This window comes from Vanellus vanellus (assembly GCF_965231255.1).
Source record: "Vanellus vanellus genome assembly, chromosome: 1".
Taxonomy (NCBI): domain Eukaryota; kingdom Metazoa; phylum Chordata; class Aves; order Charadriiformes; family Charadriidae; genus Vanellus; species Vanellus vanellus.
The window spans coordinates 22543188-22567823 of NC_138905.1; the positions used below are offsets into that span (position 1 = coordinate 22543188).

A 24636-nucleotide genomic window follows, 5' to 3' on the forward strand; every position below is an offset into this window, starting at 1 on the left:
GAAATGACTCTTCCACTTTGGGTTTTTTTCTCCATTAATTTTATGACATATTTTGAGAATTGCAAAAGATGCTGCAAAACTCATTTATAATTTAAATGGATATCATTCATAAGGATATTCGTTTTGGATCACAATAAATATATGATACAAGCCAAAGCTGACAGAAAATAATTTTCATTCTATAAATCATCACAGTATGAGACTTATTTCTGACTAATTCTTCAGTAATCTCTTACCTTATCATCTTTCAATCCCCCCCTTAGATAGTTTCCTCTGGAACACACACCTCTTTCCTTTTCTCACGAGTAGTTCAGTCTACACCCCAGAAGACATAAAGATACATCTTGCTACACGAAACATTTGCTGAGTAAATCTTGCCTAAACTTTATGTTTATGAATTATAACTGTAATTAGCCCTACATGAGAGAGGGATTGTTGCTGTAATAAAAGATTCCTTAATTACGGACACATATAAGCCCAGGCATAAAGAAGCCAAGGCTTATTATTCAGCATGTAGACACTTTCCTTGTACTACTGCCATCAGCTCAATCACAGCAGATTATTTTTTTTTATCTGATGATGCAGCAATCAACCCAGAACTGTCACGACAGCAAAACACACCTTGTGTACACTTGGATAATAGAAGCCAGAGCTGAGCCATGAATACGCAATAGAAATGGTTAGATGGATAATTTGAAGCCTCAGGTAAGAAGATTACATTAGAGAACAGCAAAAAGAATTGCAGAGAAAACCCATTAATAATAGGTCCAGGCCAACACCCAATAGACAATCCTAACTGGTTTTTTGTCAGGTATTTCTTCCCTACAAGAATTGTAAGAATCTGAACTACTTAGGGTATTGACAGTACTAAATCTGTGAGCATATCTAAAGCACACTAAAATTGCTTCACTGGAGCATCATTCCATGAGTATAAATTACAGTAGTATTTCAAATCTATTTGCATATGATTTACCACAGTATCTGCTGCATCTGTGCATTACGATGATTCAACAAAATTCATAAACAAACTAGATATGCTCTCCTAAGATAACCACATGGTGCACTTCAGTTAATAAACACCAAAATTCACAACTTAAAAGTACTTACATCAATTATGAAATTGATTAAATTTCAGGATGACAGCCTCTCTTTCACAATAGATTTCAATGCACAGTATATTAGAAGGGTTTCACAGCTGTACGTTCAGAAAGTACTTCAAACTTTCAAGGATAATGGACAACACGGTGATATATTGTGCCAAATACATTTTCTGAGAATGTCAGGCTTTTTTAAAGTCATTGATATATTGACATCAGTGTCTGGATGTATTACAGTGAATTTTAAATACTACAGTAGCCCTTATGTACTACTAATAGTCTAGAAGAGCAGGAAGGAGAAGGCAGAGTCAAAGCTACATTGCCAAATACAACTGAGGTGATAGCTGCAAATTCTAGGAAATAAAGTCATCTTTTTGTTGCAGCTAAAAGCGATGACTACTGCAAAGGTGCTCTATTATACAGTTAAGGTCTCTTAAGGTAATTTTACCTCAAATAATAAATAATAAAAAGAATGACTATAGAAAAGGAAGTATGGAAATGAGTATACACCCACTGTTGCACAAGTGAATAAGGATGAATACTAAAAAAATGTTTTTTCATCACCCCTGTAAGGCTGAGTCATCCTACATGTTACTTGTATTAAAGATAGCTGATAAGTCATTTTCAGGCAGCACTGAAAACCTACAACCAGCTCTGCTTCATATATATTATCTTGAAAGATAAGGATCTTTACTTTACAAACTCTTCAGTGCCCAAAGTCTATATCCAGCTAAGAGCTAAACATCTAGTTTAAGCTTAGGTGCATCATCTAAGTACCTCTGGCAGTTAGCAAAGAGGGATAACCCCTCTTACCTCCCTCCCAGCACATAATTCACCTTGTCCTAAGATGGGTGTAATGAATCACCACCTTGTGCTACCTGTAGTGAATCTCCACTATCTAGATCTGCATTTGTGTAATCCCAGCACAGATTTTAACTCATAATCAACAGTATTGCAGGTGTCCTTCCCTTTGAGGCCAGGGTTGAAGGCTCTGGTTTCCTCAGCCTGTGCTGCCCAAGGGCATGAAGGCATGCTTCAGCTGGGCAGAGCAAAGGTCAACGCCCCTCTTTCTCTCCTCATCTACAATTCCTTCCACGTAGTTTGTCTAACTAGCAGCTCAGCTGCCTAATCCTAAAAAGATTCATTCACAGTCCTTGAACCAGCCACCAACGGTTCGCTCTGCTCATCAGTAGAAGGCTAGAGACTTTTTCAGGTGGCACTTTTAGCTACATCCCTTCCACAGCCATGTTCTTTCTCTCCACCTCAACACGTGTGCCATAAATGCCATGCCTTCAGAGTAAGACTCATGAGAACTGACGTTCAGCTCTCAGCCCACGCCATAGCGTCAGCATCTCACACGCTTGTGGCTCAGGGCTGCAGCTTCTCCCTGTCTGTGGATGCTTTGCCTCATCGATCCAGGAAAGACACCGTGGAGACAAGCGGTGCTCAAAGCTGAGCCTCTGGTTAGGACTCTCCTCTCAGAGGGCACTGCCTGCAAAGCAGCTGCCTCGCATTTCCCTATCAAGTGACCATGTGGAGGCTTCAGAGTTCAGGTAGTTCAAGATCCTGTATTATTACTGTAGGCAATAATAATAAGTAGAAGCAATAAAAACCCATGAAATGACTAAGCAAATTCTCCCAATGACCATCTATGGTAAGGAAAATTATAAAGCAATAATGTACAATCGTTACTAACTTATTATTTATCAGAGCCCACCAATTTCCTATGTTTTGTACAAGGAAACTGGTGGTAAATACCCTGTCAAATGACAGTGATCTGAGGTCACCAGGAAAGTGGATTTATTATCTGCAATAAATTATCTTTATCTTCCAAAAGTAAATGTAGTAAAAATGTGAATGATGTATACTCACTGGAAGGTTTGCTTTTACAATGAATCCCCTGCAAACAGAAACAAAAATATTATAAAAGCTGAGGTAATAATAAAACATAAATATTGCTTAATCATTGTACACAAATATAAGCATATCTTAAACAAGTAAACATATTCACAGTTCACAACAGAAATCATTTTCAAGATAAAAAAAAAGATTCTCAAATACAGGAAAAATGCACATCACTTGTATACGACAGCCTGATACATATGGGGACACAAGATCAGCATTATCCTTATTTTCAAGTATTTCTACTGAGGTGTAATTGTTATAACAAGTGTAGCAGTTCCATCAAATACAGGCATCATTTTATCAGGTACTGCCATTAATACTGACCAATAGCTTATTTATTGTTTTGTCAAACTTTACAGCGGACTGCTTTGTGGCCAAAGAAACCAAGTGATTTTTTTAGTGGAAGACATCTAGAGCACTGTTGAATATTACATAATTTTTAAAAGATCACACTAGGCCAATGGAAGGAATTGTTACAGTAACTGCAAGTGAACTGTAGAGCTAAGACTTGCCTTTTTATTTCTGAGAACTCTCTGGCTCAGAATCCTGAAAATGAAATTACTCAGGCCCAGTACTTACCATGTTCAACTGGGAAAGTGTTTTTGTAAGAGACAAAGTGAACCTGACACTAAGGTTTTAACAAGTTTCTAGCTATCTTTCAGGTGGACTACATCCATTTTCCCAGTAAAATAAACACTTAACCACACACTAAAATTCCCTAGAGGACAAAAATAACAAATCTTATTCTGAATAATATGCATGACATTCTAAAGAAAGGCTATTACTTAGCCAGCAAATACTGTTTTCTGCTGTTCTAGCATGCAAGTTTCTGACATAGCAGTATTCCTTTGTATATGGCATATATGTTTCCCTCTGCTTTCCTTTAAAATCAGTGTCTCATTCACAGAGACGCTTTTGTCCCACCCACAAAAGGAGCAGGCAGCATCCTCTGCTCTCAATCAGACTGGCAGCTCTCAGTCTTTTCAAAAGATTTTAGCATCTTGTCAATAAGCCAACAATCTGCTAGTCGCAGAGCCAGCAAAAGTTTCTCAGTGGACATTGGAAGTTTTCGAGTTGTAGACAAACACAGAGGCTGCAGCCCGGGTAAGCATTAGCACATCGTAAAATAACTATTGCTTGGTCTTCCACCAAGCTTTCCTCCACCGGTAATTCTGTCCTCCTCATAAATACAGCTGTAGAGCAAAATCCTATTATCGCTGCAGGTGAGAAATGACAGAACTGTGTCTTCTGTCCTTCATTGCTGCTTTTAAGTTTTCAGTTAGATAAGCTTGTTTTTAAAGAAGACCTTTAGAACACCAGTCACCAGTATCTAACCTGTCTTAGTTCTCATTCCTTTGTCCTTTTGGCACTTTCATTTTTAATAATGATTTCTGGAGGTGAGTTGTCATCTTTTACAATTGGCAGTTTGTCACTGTGACTCATGAAAGTGCAGATGCCTAAAAGGTGGTATTTTAAACCACTTTTTATAATAAGACAGAGATGGTCATATACTTTCACAGACTGAAGATTATAAAAATTACTTGTTACATTGTTAAAGATATTGCTTTGGCTGCTTCTACACAATAATACATAGACACTCAAAGAAGGAAATCCAAAGGAAATCAAGCTTCTTTACATAACTGTTCTACAACTGGGGTACCTCTATTTCAATTCATAAATTCGTCAAATCCCCCTGAAGGACTGAAAAATGTAACCGATGTGACCTCATTTCTGTTGCAATATGTTCATGGAAATATTTCTCATTTATGAATTATTTCTCCCCTCCCCCCCCCAAAAAAAAAGAGTCGTCGGTAGTATTCTCCCAAAGCAGATTCATCAATACAAAGAAGAAGACTATGGCTTTCTGCATAATTCAGTGCAACACTAAATCAATAAAAATGCAACATGCCAGCTCGTATAAAACTCCACTGGAATTTTAACTGCCGTTTCAGAGCCCTAATTTTGAATTATTTCTAATCAAACCCTGCAGGAATATGCAGAAGGACAATTTGAATTCAGTCTCTTTACTTGAGGTTCTCCATGGCCTTAGGGAGTGGAATAGACAAATATACAAAATGACTGCAAAAAATTGAGGGAGTGAGTTAGGGAGCGAGCTTTCTTGGTGAGAAAACCTAACTGTTGGATCAACTAATTGCTGAGCTACTGCTTACTGGAAGAAATTAATCTCTCATGAGGTTGATAATTTAGCAAATTGCTTCCGTATTTTTAACTTCCAACTCTGCAGCCAAACTATTGAAAATATTTTGGTTAGGTGGCTTGAGAGAGTTCCCAATTGCCGGTCAAAATTTCTTAGAGTATCATCTTTAAACTAACTGTTCTTTCTGGTTACAATCACGGTGCAAAAATACAGCAGAAAAAAATCAAGATCTCATTGAAGTAAACAACAAAAATCTCACAAAACTCAGAGTATTCAGCCTTTTACTTAAAGAATGCCAGTGCTTTGGAGTCCCTGTTATGACACCTGAAAAATGCAAATCATATGTAAATAAAGTACCTTAGGTTACAAACATGAAAAAACCCCACCCACTTCTGGAGGGCTGTGGGACGATGCAGAAATCCTCCTATACTTTCTGGTCTATCGCAATTAAATCTTGTTTTTCACTATTGCTCAGATGAATCCTACCATCTGAGAACTTTCCAGTACCATCTTGTGTTTATTTTCTCATTTTCTCTATGGGAAAAAAGAAACAAATCCTTCAGTGATTTTTGTTCTGGTAGGGAGATGTTTTGTTGTTCTTGGGCACTTGGTTTTGTTCTGGGTGAGGAGTTGTTGGGAAGGTTTACATAAATAATCAAACATTTGCACAAACACTTGCCAGTTACAGTGAGCATTTGGTCACAGCTCAATTCCTTTTTTTTAAATAAGTGTTTCTTTTTATTGTACAATACCAAGGGGGGTGGGGGTGGTATTTTCTTTTATAATCATTTTGCAAAATAGTCAAAAGAGACCATTTGTCTCAAAGAAGAACTCAAATAAATTAACCAAGTTCCTCTCCCACTTTCTATATCTTTTGTTTTCAGGAATTTTCAGTGATGAATGCAATAGAAAAACATAGCACACTAAAACCAGAATGGAAATTTTCCTCCCCTTTCACAAATGCTGTGGGTGTCTTATGCAAAAATGAGATCCTGAACATGATAGTACATTTTACTCCTATACAGACAGCATCTTTGATTTATATCTGCTTTGGCAAAGAGCCTAAGCGAAATATACTTACACAATGCACAAACAGTTAGGGATTTTCCTATTTCTCTAGGGTTTTCCCCGTTTGTGGCATTACTCAACTGTAGCTAGAGGTTATCTGAACAGACACCACCAATGCGCAGCATTCTGAATAGAAGGTGTGGTGCCAAATTTTTAGCTAGCACAGCAACTTCTCCTCAATCTAAGCCAATTGTAATATCACATTGTTTTGTTAAAAGACTGTAGAGAAGAAAGTGAGATCAGCAGAGGAAGACTTGGACTTGGGAGCACAGGGAGTATTTTCATGAATTAAAATTGCAAAGGAAAAGAAACAAAGATTAGACCTGCTTCCCACTTCCTTTCATATCTCCAGGCACTGAATCAAGCGCAGAAGTGTGGAAATTCTTCCCTGAGTGTTCGGTCACGCAGGAAAGAGCTTGGGGCAAATTTGGTTTCAGGGTCTACCTGTTAGCTCTGTTGTATCTCGTTCATAGAAGAGTTGGTGGCAGCTCTTCCACAATTCCAGAAGGAAGAGTAATACGCCTGCAAATGACTTAAAACGTATTCTTTAATTGGGACCAGGTTGTCGTATACTTAACACTCATTCATTAAGGTGCCCACATTCAAGTCAGTGAATATACAGTGAACAGTTTTTCCCCATTTTGAAAGATCCTCAGTCACAAAGCTATTACCTACATTCCTACTTTAGGTTCAACTGTCAGAGAGGGCAGACAACAAGGAACATGACCATCTTGTGATGTTCCCCTCTATTCCAGCAATTTCTGTTCTTTGACCACCATTAAAAGCAAGCATGGGACTGTACGTAGTCTTACAACACAGGCAAAGTGTCTTAATGTGGTGTGGTCTTGCAATAACCGATGCACAAACTGTAGCCAAAAGGCTGATAAAGATGATGAATCTAATCATGTTCTTTTAGATTTCCAGAGAGAGGATTCTCTGCACAAATCCATCTTATTCTGCACACAATTAGAACGGATTTCCCAAATCACTGGTTCTAGTTCACTGATAAGCACAGATGCCACATCGTCTAATCCCTTTCAACAAACTAGTGAAGCTTCATTTTAAAATCAGTCCAGCTTTTGTGTGTGCACTGCTCCAATATCCAAGGCTATTCCAGAAGCCCTGTTCTGTGACAGCACTCATCTTTTAATTTCTAATGTAAACACAATAATGGTTAGCTTGTATTGACTTTTGGTTGTGCACATTATCTTTTCACTTAAATAGATGTTTTCCACCCTGGAATTTACTTTCCATTTATCTACAGCCAGTAACATACCTTTTCTCAGCTTTTTTGCTGGACTATAAAAGCCAAGCTCTTTTATTCCTCTCTAATAAACCAGGCTTTCCTTCTTACCATCACCCTCCTCAGCAGCTATTACTACTTTAATGCATCTTTCCAAATGGAGTGACCAGAACCATGCACAGTTCTGACGACAGTTTCCCACTAGGGTTTATTTGGTGCCTTGCAAAGTGGTAATATTCTTTGTCTCAATTGGGAGCACCACAACCATGTCAAATCAGTAGTTATCCTCTAACAGAGAGAGACAGCTACTTACCCCTTTCTATGTAGGAAAACCCGCCAGTCGTCTTTTCTCTGTCTGCTCATCCCATTCAATTCATGGAGGGAAGAGCCTACAGATGCTGTCCTAAATGATTTCTCATGGCTTGTAGTGAAAAACCTGATAATGCTAACGTGATCTCAGTCACTTCCATAAAGAAAAGGGTCTTTGACCAGTGGACAGCCACAGTCAAAGTGCTATGGATCTGCACAATTTAAGAACTTTGGATGGAAACAGAGAGGATTCAGACCTGTATTGTAAGCTCCTCAGACTACCAACAAATGACAGTAATTTCTTTCATAGAGACATTCAGCCCCAGAAAATATCTAGGGAGAACTTCACAAATGGAAACAACAGAGTATGCTTTAGCTTTTTCCAGAGCTATTTTCATAGGCAAAGGAGATAATGGCTTTGCACTTTACATGACGTTGAGGCTGGTGGGGATTGGAACCTCACAGGACTTTCCTCATTCTATTCTTGTGAAGGTGTTTATCTTACCAAATGTAAGAAAAGAGAATTCTTTACAGTAAGAGAAAGCACAGAGATAATATGATTCCTGTCCCACTAAAAAAAAAGAAAAAAAAAAAGTCTTAACTATATCAAGGTCAAGTATTTATACAAAAAAGCGTGTTATTGGAAATGGGTGAAAAGGAAAAATAATACAGAACACACTTGGCAATTGAATAAAATTGTGGTTATATTTACTGAGAACCAGAAGAATTATAATCAGTAATACACATAATATGAAAATTTAGAACTTTTAAAAAATCATAGTTCGTACTGCTCATATAGTGTCCCCAAAAGACCTTTTGTCAAAAGGAGCATCTGTATTTGTTTTGACGTCATGTGTAATTACTTTCATTGCCAAGGTAAAACTATCTTACTGATGAACCTTTTTAACTTTTGGCAAACCACAAGATTGTTCTTCAACTTTTACTGACAATGTGGTAATCGGATACATGTAAACAGTGTGCAATGGGATCAGCTAAGCAACCGTACAAGGAAACATTTAGACTGTTATCCATGCAGAAAAGAAACAGGCACCTGAACTTACGGCAAAGCATTACTATGGGCTACTTTGAACTACCGCTTCTACAAGACCGCCTGGATGTTGCTGGATTTTTTTACAGAATGCTAAAAACAGAACATCTGACTCATGTCCATGCATTATCCAGCTCCGAGCCTTTCTGTGTGCTGAACAAAAACAATCCCATCACTTTAGTGCAGTGCTGAACCTGAGAGGATAAGTAGTACTGAGAAGTGGGATATTGAGCTCAGACTCAGTACGGTGCTAACGGGGTCACACACGTTTTGGATGAGAGCTGTCTTGTCTCAAACAGACCCAGGTAAGGTCTCCCTGTGTTAACACCACATTGATGTGCTCTCAACTAAACAGTGAACTGACAATGAACAAACAGGGAAGAGATTATTTGGTTTATTGAAGATTATTGTACAATCTTCAGTAAGGCTTCACAGTGGTCTAAAGCATAGCCTTTTACCAATTTTTGTTTCCTGCAATATTTGCCATTTCACATGCACATGCAAATGTATGGACCCTGTCCTTCACAACCTGCTGTTTGTCACAAGGCCAACACTTCCATTACACTCTAGCAGTACTTCAGTAATGCAGGAACACATGACTAACACAAGAACCTCGGGCCCCTTAGATTTTTGTGCTTCTGTTTACCTGCTACTATTCAGGTATAACAGAGATTTCTGTCTTCAAGTCAGTATGTACTTCCTCCTGCACTGTATACGATCATAGAATACCAGGATGGAAGGGACCTCAAGGATCATCTGGTCCAACCTTTCTTGGCAAAAGCATGGTCTAGACAAGAAGGCCCAGCACCCTGTCAAGCTGAATCTTAAAAGTGTCCAATGTTGGGGAATCCACCACTTCCCTGGGGAGATTACTCCGATGGCTGATTGTTCTCATGGTAAAAAATGTTCCTCTTGTGTCCAATTGGAATCTCCCCAAGAGTAACTTGTATCCATTAGCCCTGGTCTTTTCTATGTGACCCCTGTAAAAAGGGAGTCTCCACCTTTTTTGTAGACACCCTTTAACTACTGGAACACGGTGATAAGGTGTCCTCTAAGCCTTCTTTTCTAAAGGCTGAACAAACACAGTTATCTCAGCCTTTCCTGATATGACAGGCTTCCCAGTCCTTTGATCATCTTGGTAGCTGTTCTCTGGACCCTCTCCAGCCTGTCCACATCTTTTTTGTATAGCAGGGACCAAAACTGAATGCAGTATTCCAGGTGTGGCCTGACAAGCACTGAGTAAAGTGGGATAATGACTTCTTCACCTCTGCTGGTGATGCCCTTGTTGATGCAACCCAGCATCCTGTTGGCTTTCTTTGCCACAGCAGCACACTTTTCACTCATGTTGAGCTTGTTGTTCACCATCACCAGGACCCCCAGTTCCCTTTCCAAAGAGCTGCTCCCCAGCCAGGTAGATCCCAGCCTGTGCTGCACCCCTGGATTATCAACCAAGAAGGTTACTTTGTTGTAGAAGGCATCAGGTTTGTCAATCATGATTTGCCCTCAGTGAATCCATGCTGGCTTTTCCCAATTATGTGCTTCATTTGACTTGTGATAGCCCCCAGCGGGATTTGTTCCATAACTTTCCCAGGGACTGAAGCAAGACTCATCTGCCTATAATTTCCTGGATCCTCCTTTAAGCCCTTGTTGTAGATGGGGGTGACATTAGCCTTCTTCCAGTCTTCTGGGATATTCCCTGATCTCCATGACTTCTCAAAAATTATGGAGAGTGGCCTCACAACGACATCAGCCAGCTCTCTTAACACCCTCAGATGGATAATGTCAGGGCCCATTGATTTGTGGGGGTCAAGCTCCTGTAATAGTTAACATACCAACTCTTCATTCACTGGCAGTGGGTCTGTGCATCAACATGGATTTTTGTTCCCAAGTCCTGAGGCCCAACAGTGCTGGTAAAAACAGAGGTGAAGAAAGTTTGAGAACCTCTGTCTTTTCAGCATTGTTGGTGACTAATTCACCTCTCCTGTGAATTAGGTGAGTGGGCCAATATTTTCCTTCTGTTTCTGCTTGTTGATGCTTACACACTGAAGGAACCCTTTCTTGTAGTTTTTAACACCTCTGCCCAATTTCAATTCGAGCTGAGCTTTTGCTTTTCTAACTGCATCTCTGGCAGTGCCCTTGTAGGTCTCACTGGGTATTCTTCCACTTTTCCATCTCTGGTACACTTCTTTTTTGGTTTTGAGCAGACTCAGAAGCTCTCAATTAAGCCAAGGGGATCTCTTGCTCTGCCTAATTCCTTTACCCTTAAAGGGGATGAACTGGGTTGTGCTTCCAGGAGAGCAATCTTGAAAAACTCCCAGCACTTGCTAGCTCCTTTATCCTCCATGGAAGCTTCCCATGGAATCCCTCCCAGCTGAGCTCTGAGAGAGCTGAAGTTTGCTCTTCTAACAGCATATGCAGAGGAATCCTGTCCCATATTTTAGCTGGACTGCATGTGGCATATAATGTCTTCTGACCACTACCGTGGCTGCATGGCTGTATCCCTTCTACAGAACAGAACAAGTGAAAGAGTTGGCAGCACAGTAATTATATTTCTGGGAACTCTTTGCAGTGACATGCATTTATCCTATAAGTGAATGTCCAGTCAAAACAATATTGCTTTGAGGTCTCACAACTGGGAAGAATATTCTCCCCTTGTATTTTAAGTGATTTGTATGTAAAAATAATGCTGTGATACAAAAAGGGCCTACACAAAAACCAATTGCTTTTAAATTTATTGGACCAAAGGGAGCTATGACAGTCTGAAATAAAAGCTGCCTCTTCTATTGTATGCTTCAACTCCAGGACTAGAAGCAGAATTTGCTTGAAGCAACAGCATGCTCTAGCTTTTTTTTTTTAGAAATTAAAAAAAAAAAAAAACACAAACAAAAAATGTCAATCATTTTGATGTCATGTTTCCTAAAATATTAATACAAGTTGTTAACAAAACAGAAATGCATACAATAGACAAAGTAAAATTATAATGCACTTTGAATGCCATACCCTCAAGCTGGTATAAATCAGCACTATCCCATACATAGAGTGTCAAAAATTTCAGACCACTCAGCTACTTGAAAGGACAACTAATCTACCAAATCAGCACTTCTAGTATAACAATGAGACAGGGACATTCAAGTACAGCATTAATGGTTATTTCAGTGAATGACTGGAGATCTCATACGGTGGATGATAAAATGGAATCAAAGAAATTTAGGGTGGAAGGGATCTCTGGAGGTCGCCAAGTCCAGCCTCCTGCTAGAAGCAGTACTGTCATCAACACCACACCAAATCAGATATTACTTTGGCCATTTCTTGAAAAACTGGAGGACTTTGATTCCACAAACTCCCCAGACAACCATAGGTACCCCATGCTTTGAGGGTAGGATGGTATAATGATCTCAGCAGCACAGAAGAGGTTAAAAGAAAAACTTAGTCTAGATCCCTCAGCAGTACTGACAGCACTGAGACTCGCAGCTTCAGAGGTGACTGGAACCAGTGGGCCATGACATTGCCACAGAAAAGGAACAAGATTAAAAAAAAAAGCAAGAACTGAAGTGAAGATTATGAGAAGAGACCCTCCTGGATAGAATTGCTCCTCCTGCTCTTCCTGAAGGAAGTAGTTACTGCTTTTGGAAATATGTATTTTTCTTCTGGCTTCAAAATCTTTTTCTATTCCAGTTACTATCTTCTCATACATCCTAACACTATTGATCAGCAAAATAGGGAATATATTGCAGGCCTGGCTTCAAGTGCTTTGGCATACACGGTGGCCTCACCATTTTGCTCTAGGCAACTACTCATTTTGCTTATGTTTAGAGTCAGTCCCAGGAGTAGAACAGCAGAGTGCTCTGCTGTACACTATGACCTTTACAAATTATAGTCATAGAATCCAAAAGGACCTTTAAGATCATCAAGTCCAACCATTAACCTAACACTGCCGAGTCCACCACTAAACCATGCCCCTAAGCACCACATCTACGCATCTTATAAATACCTCCAGGGATAGTGACTCAACCACTTCCCCAGGCAGCCTGTTCCAGTGCTTGATAACCCATTCTGATGAAGAAATTTTTTCTAATATTCAAGCTAAACCTCCCCTGGAGCAACTTGATGCCATTTCCTCTTGCCCTATCACTTGTAACTTGGGAGAAGAGACCAACCCCCACCACGCTACAACCTCCTTTCAGGTAGCTGTAGACAGCAATAAGGTCTCCCCTCAGCCTCCTTTTCTCCAGGCTAAACAACCCCAGTTCCCTCAACCACTCCTCATGAGACTTGTGCTCTGGACCCTTCACCAGCTTTGCTGCTCTTCTTTGGATACGCTCCAGAACCTTAATGCCTTTTTTGTAGTGAGGGGCCCAAAACTGAACACAGTACTTGAGGTGCAACCCCACCAGTGCTAAGTACAGCAGGACAATCACTTCCCTCATCCTGCTGGCCACACTATTCCTAATACAAGCCAGGATGCTGTTGGCTATCTTAGCCACCTAGGAACGTTGATGGCTCATCTTAAGCTGGCTGTTGACCAACACCCCCAGGTTTTCTTCTGCCAGGCAGGTTTCCAGCCACTCTTCCACAAGCCTGTAGCGCTGCATGGGGTTGCTGTGACCCAGCTGCAGGACCCGGCACTTGGTCTTGTTGAACCTCACACCACTGACCTTGGCCCATCAATCCAGCCTGTCCAGATCCCTCTCTAGAACCATCCCACCCTTAAGCAGATCAACACTCCTGCCCAACTTGGCAGCATCTGCAAATTTACTGAGGGTGCACTCAATCCCCTCATGCAGATCATTGATAAAGATAGTAAACAGAACTGGCCCCAAGACTGAGCCCTGGGGAACACCACTTATGACCAGCTGCCAACTGGATTTAACTCCATTCACAACTCTTTGGGCCCAGCCATCCAGACAGTTTTTTACCCAGCAAAGTGTATGCTCATCCAAGCCATGAGCAGCCAGTTTCTCCAGGAGAATGCTGTGGGAAATGGTGTCAAAGGCTTTATTGAAGTCCAGGTAGACAACATCCACAGCCCTTTCCTCATCTACTAAGCAGGTCACCTTGTCATAGAAGGAGATCAGGTTAGTCAAGCAGGACCTGCCTTTCATAAACCCATGCTGACTGGGCCTGATCACCTGGTTGTCCTGTACACGCTGCATGATGGCACTCAAGATGATCCGTTCCATAACCTTCCCCGGCACTGAGGTCAGAATGACAGGCCTGTAGTTCCCCAAATCCTCCTTCTGGTCCTTCTTGTAGATAAGTGTCACATTTGCTAAACTCCAGTCAACTGGGACTTCCCTGATTAGCCAGTACTGATGATAAATGATGGAAAGTGGCTTGGTGAGCACTTCTGCCAGCTCCCTGTAATTGGGTTTTCATGGCAAGGTTTTGGTAGAGGGGGGGCTACAGGGGTGGCTTCTGTGAGGAGCTGCTAGAAGGTTCTCCTATGTCCAATAGAGCCAATGCCAGCCACCTCCAAGACAGACCCGCCACTGGCCAAGGCTGAGCCAATAAGTGATAGTGATAGCGCCTCTGTGATAACATATTTAAGGGGGGGGGGGGGGCGGAGAACTGCACAGGAAATTGCAGCAGGAGAGAGGAGTGAGAATGTGCGAGAGAAAAAACTCTGCAGACACCAAGGTCAGTGAAGAAGGAGGGGAATGAGGTGCTCCAGGCACCAGAGCAGTGATTTCCCTGCAGCCCGTGGTGAAGACCATGGTGAGGTAGGCTGTCCTGCTGCAGCCCATGGAGGTTAACAGTGGAGCAGATATCCACTTGCAGCCCATGGAGGACCCCATGCCAGAGCAGGTGGATGCGCCCAAAAGAGACTGTGACCCTGTTCTTCCTCATTGGAGCAGGCTCTTGGCAGGACCTGTGGCCCCATGGAGAGAGGAGCCCACACTGGAGCAGGTTTGCTGGCAGGACTTGTGGTGCTGTGGAGAATCCACACTGGAGCAGTCTGTTCCTGAAGGACTGCACCCTGTGGAAAGAACCCACGCTGGGGCTGTTTGTGAAGAACTGCAGCCTGTGGAAAGGACTCACGTTGCAGAAGTTCACGGAGGACTGTCTCCCGTGGGAGGGACCCCACATGAGAGCAGGGGAAGAGTGTGAGTAGTCCTCCCCCCAAAAGGAGGAAGGAGTGGCAGGGACAACATGTGATAAACTGACCGCAAACCCCATTCCCTGTCCCTCTGTGCCACTTGCAGGGAGGGGGTAGAGAATTCATGAGCAAAGTTAAGCCCAGGAAGAAGGGGACGGGGGGGGGGGGGGGAAGGTGTTTTAAGATTTAGGTTTTATTTCTCATTATCCTACTCTGATTTGATTGGTAAAAAATAAATTAATTTGCCCCAAGTCGAGTCTGGCACTTACCTTTCCAATCTGAAAGCTCCCTGGATGCACGTGGTTTTGTGTCTAATTCATGACCAGAACAAAGCTGGAATGACATCTAGCTCATGCCAAAGGTCTTTGGGATAGCATACATTCACTTGTGAGACATCTCCCCAGCATAGCAGGTGGCTGGAGACAATTTCATAATAACAGAGGTCAAACTAACAAAGCTCAGGCCTAGCTTCTTTCAAACTGGAAATATTAGAAGAGGAAAGCAGAATATGGGCATGTTCCAGCTTTTATACTCTAGCTTTCAAGACCTTACCTCACAGGACAGCCAGGTTCAACATCCTCCTTAACCCGAAGCAGTTCTAACCCTAAGATGTCTGTTTGCCATGCTGCCCAGTAAAATGAGAGGGCTTCCCGGGCCTCCTGTCAAAGCAGTGATACTGAGTAGAGAGGAAATGAAAGAATGATGGTCTGAGAGAAGGACAGGCAAGACGCAGTATAATTTTTAAACATGAGTGCTTTCAACATTCAAATGGGAGATCTGTTTCCTACTTCAAAGGCCATTTACATTTTATTTTAAGCAGTCATAAGAAAACAACCCAGAAACTGAAACTTTGGAAAAGTGGCTTCAGCAGCTACTCTGAAGAGAGAGCGTCAAACTCTGGCTCATAACTCAGGTGCCTGGGCTCTAGAGAGTGGGGTTCAGAGTAACCCAGTGCTTAACTTTTTCCCTTGGCTAACTTGAGGCAGTACCATGCTGAGCATGCAGGTTTCTCATACTGCCCTGACAAGTCGCTAATGCTTTCTCATGATCTCCATTTAATCTGTATTTAATAACCTGGAACCATAGGAAAGCAGCAGGGTCACAGAATGGGTGAACGTTGCACAGATACTATCCTGAAATGTTGGAGGCGGAGGGGCTTAAAAACAAAAATGAACTTGCTAATCCCAATCCTGCCGGTGTGGACCACAAAGTCACACTAAAATTTAAAACAACAAAGAACACTTGGCAATAATTTCTTATAACAGTTTCAAGACTTTTGAGGCCATGTGTCAGGGCTGAGACGCCCTTCAAAATCATGGAGAGAAATTAAGGAGTGCATGTTTCTGGTTTTTGTAGATCCCATAAAAATAGTGTTTCTCTCTCTTATCTTTAAAGAGAGAAAAATCTCAAACCTAAATAAACTTGGAACCACCCCTGATTATACCTTATCCTGCTAAGAAATATTTTTAAATGTTGACTTTGGTTTTATTCTAGCCTTAGCTTGTTATGTTGTTGTGTAAGGATGTAAGGCGATACAAATGATCCCTCAGGCCATGCTAGAATCAGTGGTAGAGCAGTCTTGGATGGCAAACCTGAGGGGTCATGGCATTCCTTCCTGGTGCCACAGTATCAGTTAAGGAACTGCTTCTATTAAAGACTTAATGATAAAAGATGTCTGACTAGCTCTAATTGTGCTACAGAAACACTCTAGCCACAGCAAAATGAGGAAAATCTTCTTGGTACATGCAGGTGAAAAACTTTTTTTCGCAGCTGTATACTTGAAAATTTTGGAGAGAGAGGATTATTTCCTAACTATTCATATTTGTATAATTATGGCATCTGAAAGTCTTAATCCTACATCAGAAATCTTATACCAGAATCCCTACATACATGCCTTTCCTCTCATACCAAGACCAATAAAAGCCAAAAACACCTTTCCCTGAAAGAGCTAGCAGTGTGAGTACAAGAAAAATTAAAAACCATTCAAAATTTGCCCCATAGAAAAGCCCTACTGAAAATATCTATACAGTACCCTCCAGCTGAAACTTTTGCAGTTTGAGATAACTGATACAGATGCTACTTACAAATAAATTTGGAAATGCTAAGGAAGAATAAATCATATAAAATACAAAAAATTATTACTCAAAAAAGTCATCATATAGTCTATTTATCTTTTTATTGCTAACTCATAATTTTGTGGGACCTTTAGGAAGTAAAAAAAAAGAAAAAAAACCAGCAAAACTATGGAAAAATCACATAGTTTGGCTTTATCTAGTGTATCTTCCACGTACTGTAGTTGCTAAAGTTAGCACACTCCAATTAAAGGAGGCAGAGGTCCAAAAGAAGGGCTTCCAAAGAGGCAGGATTCTACCAACTTTACAACAGCAGCATTGTTTCACCTAACCCTCCTCATCACGTTGTTGTCCCTAGAGGCAGCAATAATTCCTGGGCATGGCCTCAGCTTAATAAACCCATCAGTGTTCAGTACCTTCATATGTTGCTTCACCCTATGTCTCATATTTAATGATAGCACTTACTCACTGAAAATCACCTATGCCACACATTCGCCTAAAAAGTGTATGTGTTTTTTCCCCCTAAGAGGAAGAGAAAATAAGCTACAAAGGCAGACTGAATGATAACACAGATACGACCATGTTCTAAAAATTATTCTATCATATACAAATATAGTATATTGAAAGTGAGAAGAAAAAATTAAAAGAAAGCATACTACTGACCAAAACCAGGCATGAAGCATGATACTATAATGAGAATTGCAAAACTAGATGTGAAAAAAACAAAACAAAACAAAAAAAAAACACAAATGGGGAAAAACTATAATACAAAGATATTAAAATTTGAAAGGCAATGGAGGAAACATAGTCATGGAAGGAAGAACAGCAGGTCAGGGAGATGAGGAAGTGGGAAAAAGATCAAGGAAGTTTGCATATGTAGGGATGAAAGGGAAAAACAAATCTGGAGACAGTGCAATGTATTAACTGCAATAAATTCTATTTCCTCAAAGTTTTTCCAAGAAAAGACAATGAATGCACATCTAGTACTGTACAATGTTGTTTATATGATTCATACTTTCTGAAAATATGCAGGCAAGTAGAGGCAACTCCCAGACAATCAGTTTTCCAGAAATGATTGAAATTTACCACACATATTCAAAGCAACTAAGTTGAAACAATTTCTTGCAAGAGAAAAAGCCACAGATAATTTGCAAACTAAAACTAAAACTCTCTTCATTTTTGCATAGATACTTCCTGAATGAGATTGTATGTCTCATACAGTTGTCACGGTGAGTCCCATATTTTGCATGCTAAAAAGGCAGGATATGCAAACAGCCAGACAGGTCTGTTCACTTTTCCAAAGGAATAAGTTAAATACGACTTGAAAGACCATCTTTAGATCCCACAGAAGAGAAAATGATGAATGAAAGCAGAGATATTAAGGTTAGAAAAGAATTCAAGGTGCCATCTACTCTACATTTTTGCCTTAGGAAGAATGACCTTTATCTGAGACATATCTGAGAGATATTTGCTTAGCATGCGTGGAGATCTCTGTAAGCTCCGCAGGCAATCTATTCCAGCGCTCAGCATCATTAGTTACTGTGACTTTCCAGCTTTTTCGTGCCCTCAGAAAATTCTGGCTCAGTGAATTCCTACAATTGTGAAGGCAGGGTCAGGGCTGTGACGTGTCCATATCACATCTGAGTATACATGAATTTAACAGTCATTCCTACCCAAGTAGTTTAGAGCTGGTCTGGAACTTCCTCAGCAATGCACTGCTGTTCGGGGCATATTTTCTGTTTTGTGTTTTTAACATGGCAAATAATTTCATAGTTCTCAAAAAACAGCTAATAACTGTTAACAAAATCAAAAAAAAAGTTTTACAAGGAAAAATATTTTTACTGAGAATATCAAAACTACTATAAAAACATCTCTGCCAGAGTTGATATAGAAAATCTAGGGATCTCTCATGAGGATGAGGTAAGGCAATGCATAGAACTTCAAATGTGGGTTCCTGGTTTGAACAGCCTGGTAACCACGGCATGATGCACAGGAATTCATGGCTCCCAGAAATCAAATGTTTTTCAGTCAGAGATAGGAGGAAACTCCTTTCTTAGGTCCAAATTACCCACCTATCTGGGCCTGAGGCCTAGCTTCTCAATGATGAGCCAAAAAGCCAGGAGAGTATCCAAAGCTATCCTTAGAAAGAAGTCTTTTAAAACCTCTTTTTGGTCCTTCTCATTTTTGACCAACCTTTGTTCTCTCCCGTGCACAGGCATTCTGGCAAGAGAGGAAGAATGGGACAGTATAAACAAACATGACAAAGTAACAGGTACAGCAGTGCCAGCTCCAGCAAATGTATGAATTAAGCTAATCCTAGACTTTACTGCAAGAATTCCAGCTACATCACACCACATGGCCTTGTTAAAGCTATTACCGCTCCTAAAAAATTTGTCCTGACTAGATTTGATCAAATTACAAGTAGCTTTCCAACTGCAAAGCAGTCAGTCAGACAGCAATATTCTGCAGCTATGGAAAGCACCTACTCCCAAATCTCAATATTCGCCACTGAGCTTTGGGTCCAAATGGAGCTGAAGGATATATTACCTCCCTAAGATGAGGGCTGAGAGAGATTTGTGAGCTAAAATTTGCTGCAATAATAAAGGTTAGCTACTCCTATCTCCTGCTAAGCTTACTCTCTTTTTTTTTTGTTATTTACCTCCTGCTATGTGTACTGATTGCACACACTTATGTTGACGTCTCATGGTGGTGAAGCTTCTAGCGCTACCTTGGATTTCAGTTTCAGGACATCTTATCAGGTCCAATTCCTACATTTGTCAATTTTGTGCCCCCAGCTTTCATGATTGACTGTAGTGCCTCTACTCTTGCTACTCCAGTGGCTTACCTCTTTCCAGACCTTGTAACCTTTTTCCAGAGTTCCTGAGGAAGGGAGAAGTAAGAAAGAAAAAAACAAGAGCTACCATTGCTTTTTTTTGCAAGTTCTGAATTGCAGAGCTTTCTCCATCTCCACCTCTCCCACAAGAAGTGGTGGTAGGTGCTCTAATAATGAGGAACGCTGGAGAGTTTTGTAACTTCCTGCTCGTACCTGTCACTGGCTGTTTTCTTTTCAGGGGGTGAGGAAATGGGATGGCAACCAACCAGTGGCATAGGATGCAGCAGGAAACATGGAAGCTAAGTGTCTGTTGTCGTTGCCAAGCTATTTTTGATCCTAAGAGCAAATGTAAAACACAGACCAAGACAGAAGTCACCTAAACTTGCTAAACTGCAGCTCTCCTGACTACCAGCAGAGAAGGCAAGCAGGGATATCTAAGCAAATTGGTTAATATCACTCTAATACAGTGACTCAACATGACTGAGCTCCTTAAGTGTGACAGCTTTGACTGATGAGTACTCAACACTTAATTATAGTATTCAAAGTACTTAATTAAAAAACATAATTAAGATACATCACACAGAAAGGTCAGCAATATTTTGTACTTGTGAAAACTGGAGAAAGGAAATTACTTCAATAGGGCCACACAAGCGAGTCAATGACAGGCAGGGATGCAAAACCCGGGCTTTCTATTTTACCCAGGCATGCTCTCATGGCTTGCACTGCATCTCAGCAAATATTAGCATCTCCTCCAGTCACCAGGTATATCGATACATAGACAAAGATTTCTGTGATGAATCATCTTCCTACGTTGGGACTTCACACTGTATCTCTCTCTCTCACTGACTCTGAGGAAGCCAGGTCTCTGATCAGCCTCTTTTGACAATTTCCATGTCTAAAATTAGTTTTTCAAACAGATTTTAGAGAACAACTGAACTATGTCACCTTGATTGTCACGTCCATTTTTTAGAGGCTTGGGATCACTTTTAAAATACGAATTGCTTACCCTAATAATGAACAAAGAATGCCAATTTATGTCAGCTGAGTTAGTGTCCTAAGGGCTGTATTATATCACTGGTTTTGCAGCGTGTAGTATTCAGCAAGAATGCACTTATCCATGGCATAAATATCCAGTAAAGAAATACCACATACTTCAACTATGAATAGCATGAACAGGCAGCAGCTATATCAAGAATTTGCTGCCAATAACCTTTATAATTGCAGGGAAATCCCAGATTCAGTTTAGGGTTTCCTTCTTTATCCATGGACTTTGGAAACGTTACTACATTTAATGGCAGACAATACAAATACTATTTCATAGTTTTCTGGAGAGTTTTTTTTTTTTAATGTAGTGCTCTTGATCTTTACCAGCTGTTGAGTCAAATTTGGCATAAGCCTGTTTCTTTGTGTACAGCCTGCAAACAATGCAGATTGTAAAATGAGTAGGGCACAAACACAATTTCAATTGCAGGCTGGGATTCCCCTACGCTTTTACAGTGAAACTTGGTTGATAACTGTGTTTGCTATTGGGTGAGGCTTGGAGACCAAGCCCATTGTATTTAACCTTTGAATACCAGAATATCATGTGAGCTTTAAAGCTAAGCGATTAAATTAAGGAAGAAGAAATAAATCATAATACATAATAAAAGTCTGACTGTTCCTTTGCCATCACTCATCCCACAATTGCATATTTTCATGCTGTTCAAATTTTCATGTAATACTTGCATAAACACCCGATGTTCTTCTGGTTTTTTCCTTTTACTTTTACAGAAGTACAGTTTGTGGTACAGTAATGAAACCTGGATATTGCCTCATACAAGGCAATGCAAGGATATCTTGCTGAATACTCACGGTAAACTAAGAATGATTCATAAAGTTGTAAGAAGACCCAAAATCTAAACAGTTCAGTGTGAAGGGTTTTTAAGTCACATACCTCAGAACAGTTATGTCACTATTTCCCTCTTGAGTACAACCAATGCTTTACTTTGATATGGAGTACCCAAGGAGGTCAAAACTGCTTATAAATATTCAAGGGACATAGCCACCTTAAAAAGTAGTCTGCTGGTCAAACTTAAACCTTATAAAACCCACTGAAAACCTTCTGACAATATCCACCATTTTGAAAATGCAGAAAAATGCAAATTAATTGCTTTTCATTCCCCTATTGCTTTATGAAGAACCACACAACCTCAGGGTGGTTGACTCTGCAGAAGAGGAATCTGCTATACAAATTTATGGAAAAACACCATAAAAAACCAATTTTCTCTAATACTCACTTGTAGCAATAGCAGCTACAGAAAACTTATGATAGTTTTTAAATTAGAATATCCCATTATCACATTAAGCAAATTGCTAGAAAAAACAGCATTGATACTCTACTCTGTGATCTCATGTGCTACAACAGAAAGCAGCACACATACATTGCACATAGACAAAGGCAAATTGTAACCCCTGGTTAGTGCCCCTGTAAAGACCATTGGGTTATAAACTACGGAGAAGACAAACTGCGCCCTTTTGAAGTAACTCAAGTAGGAATGGGATTGAGGCCACAAATTGTAGTACATTATGCAGGGAAATTGAAGTTACTTCCAAAGGAAAAGGAAGAAGGAGCTTTGTCTAACAAGCTACTCATAAGACTCAAGTTCATGTAGCTAAAATGCTTTGCACTAAATTGAAAATGCTACGCTAGCAGTAATTTGTCCTGTTGAGATCATTATTGTTCCCAGTGAGAAAACATTTTTGTCTTAAAAAGTCATTAATGCATTCAAGATTCTACCAAATACAACCAGCAGAAACATTACATAGAGAACATGAACTGAATCCTTTCTCTAACATCACAAATGATTAATTGATTTCATTATACTGGAAACAATGTACTTCCCCCATGAATTAAAAAAAAATACACCTTTGTCAGTTATCCAGCCTTCAGTATTGGAAAAGTTTTAAGACAAACTCGTGAAGGCAAAAAAAGGGATCCAGTCTACCAAACCTCAGAGTTCTGTCCATATCTTAGGCATCTAGTGAATCAGCCTTCTTAACGTAGATACCTAAAATATGACAGAGAAAGGTGCACTTTAAGGTCGCCAGTGGTAAATCCTATTCCCTAGACTGAATCCCACTGAAAAAGGTTGATATTGCTTTTTATATGCTGAGTCTGATCGTCATATGTTCCTTGGAGGGATAAATTAGAATGGTAAATCATTTCTATTTTAAACTTTCATTCAAGCAGACTAAGGAGCATAAAATATTTAAAATACACGTGTTTGCATTCATAAACATAAGTACATAAAAATTCTTGAAAAGTGCTCAGGTACCTCTAGAGATTAATCTCTTATGAATATATTTTATTGTTATAAAAACATTATCTAAGTGGATACAGACTACAGAATTTGAATGCCAGAATATTAAACAACTTTAAAAACAGAGGTGGTTTTTTTTCCCCTGAATCTAGTATTTTATAAGCATCTTTATTCCTGATATATTCTAGGACACACATATAAAATATAGAATAAATTGCTGTAACATGTATTAACTTAATATCTGGACAGTACCACCACATTTAGACAATCTTTAGTATGTCTCATTGCCTGTCCTAAACACTGAAAAATCTTCAAGCAGAAGTCTGTCCCGACAGCCAAATTCTTTCACGCCATCAACTCCACTTCTCTGTAGCAAGTACATAGTTATCATCCTCTACTGAGACTGAAAGTCAGATTCCCTATTATTTTGTCCTTTCTTAAATTTATCTTTCAATTTATTCTGGTCTTAGAATTTCAGAATGCCAACAGAAGCAGAATATCTCCATACTGCCCCTTTGTGGGGATATTTGGAAACATGCAAAATTCAAAGCTGTTAAAGAGATGGTATGGTTCACACTCCACTTTTATGCACATACATAAGTCATTAAATTTAATACTGCAGTTACATTCATCCCACAAAATGAAAAACAAGTTCTACTCTTTCTCAAGCATAATTCATTTATTCACAGGGAAGTCAGTGTTTCGTATATTCCTAACAGAATTAGCAATTTCTGAAACCTCCCGTACTTTCCTCCCTCCCTCATCTCTTTGCACCACTGCTCTTGTAAAAACTGACTCTCCAAAGTAATCAATATGAACTAAATATTTCATTAAAAAACACAAAAGACAGATTTTAAAAAGTACTAACAGCAGCAGTTGGAAATAGTGTAAGATGCACTTTCTTACTCCCTCCTTAACAGTCATCTTTGTATACTTAATTCAGAATGACAGGAATATAAAGTCAATGTTCAGGACAGATGAAATATTTTTCCTTTTTTGCTTTCTTGCTTTTCTCACAATTATTTTGGCAGCATACAACTACTATATTAACAGATAGCAAATAGGAACAAGTAAGAGATTACCTGAGAACATGAAAGTCCACATTCTTCAATCCTGGGAATAATCTGACAATCAGAATTCCAAAAAAGAATTATTAGAAGAATCTGAACATAAATACTTATCATCCTAAACTGAAAAAAAAAAAGGCAAAACCTCAGAAGAAGCCTTCTACTCTGACAATTCTCCCTCTCATGCCAAAACTTTAATATGAATTTTAGTCCCTCCCACAGCACCTCTGAGCTCCTCCCTCTAAAACTTTCCAAAGACAGAAAATTGCTAGTTGTGGGAAATATAAAGCATGTTCAACTAATTTCTTATGTTCCATAGTGAAAAATGAGAATCCAGTAAAAGCCTCTTCCCTCTGGATTTCATCATGTCAGCATTTGATCAGTTTTAGCAAACTTCTTTTCTGTAAATTCTATGTATAAATGGGAATTTTGTTTCTAGA

The 24636-nt window shown here is 39.8% G+C and overlaps 1 protein-coding gene across 1 annotated transcript in view; it reads right to left on the reverse strand.

Annotated features, from left to right (window-relative positions):
* IL17REL (interleukin 17 receptor E like) overlaps positions 1–24313 on the reverse strand; it is a gene marked incomplete at both ends in the record, with an annotated part of 50364 nt that extends 26051 nt beyond the window's left edge. The window contains 2 exons of the mRNA XM_082493028.1: positions 2970–2997; positions 24212–24313. Of these exons, the coding sequence (XP_082349154.1) occupies positions 2970–2997; positions 24212–24313 (130 nt within the window). The remainder of the gene's footprint in view (positions 1–2969; positions 2998–24211) is intronic.
* Between the last annotated feature and the right edge of the window lie 323 nt (positions 24314–24636).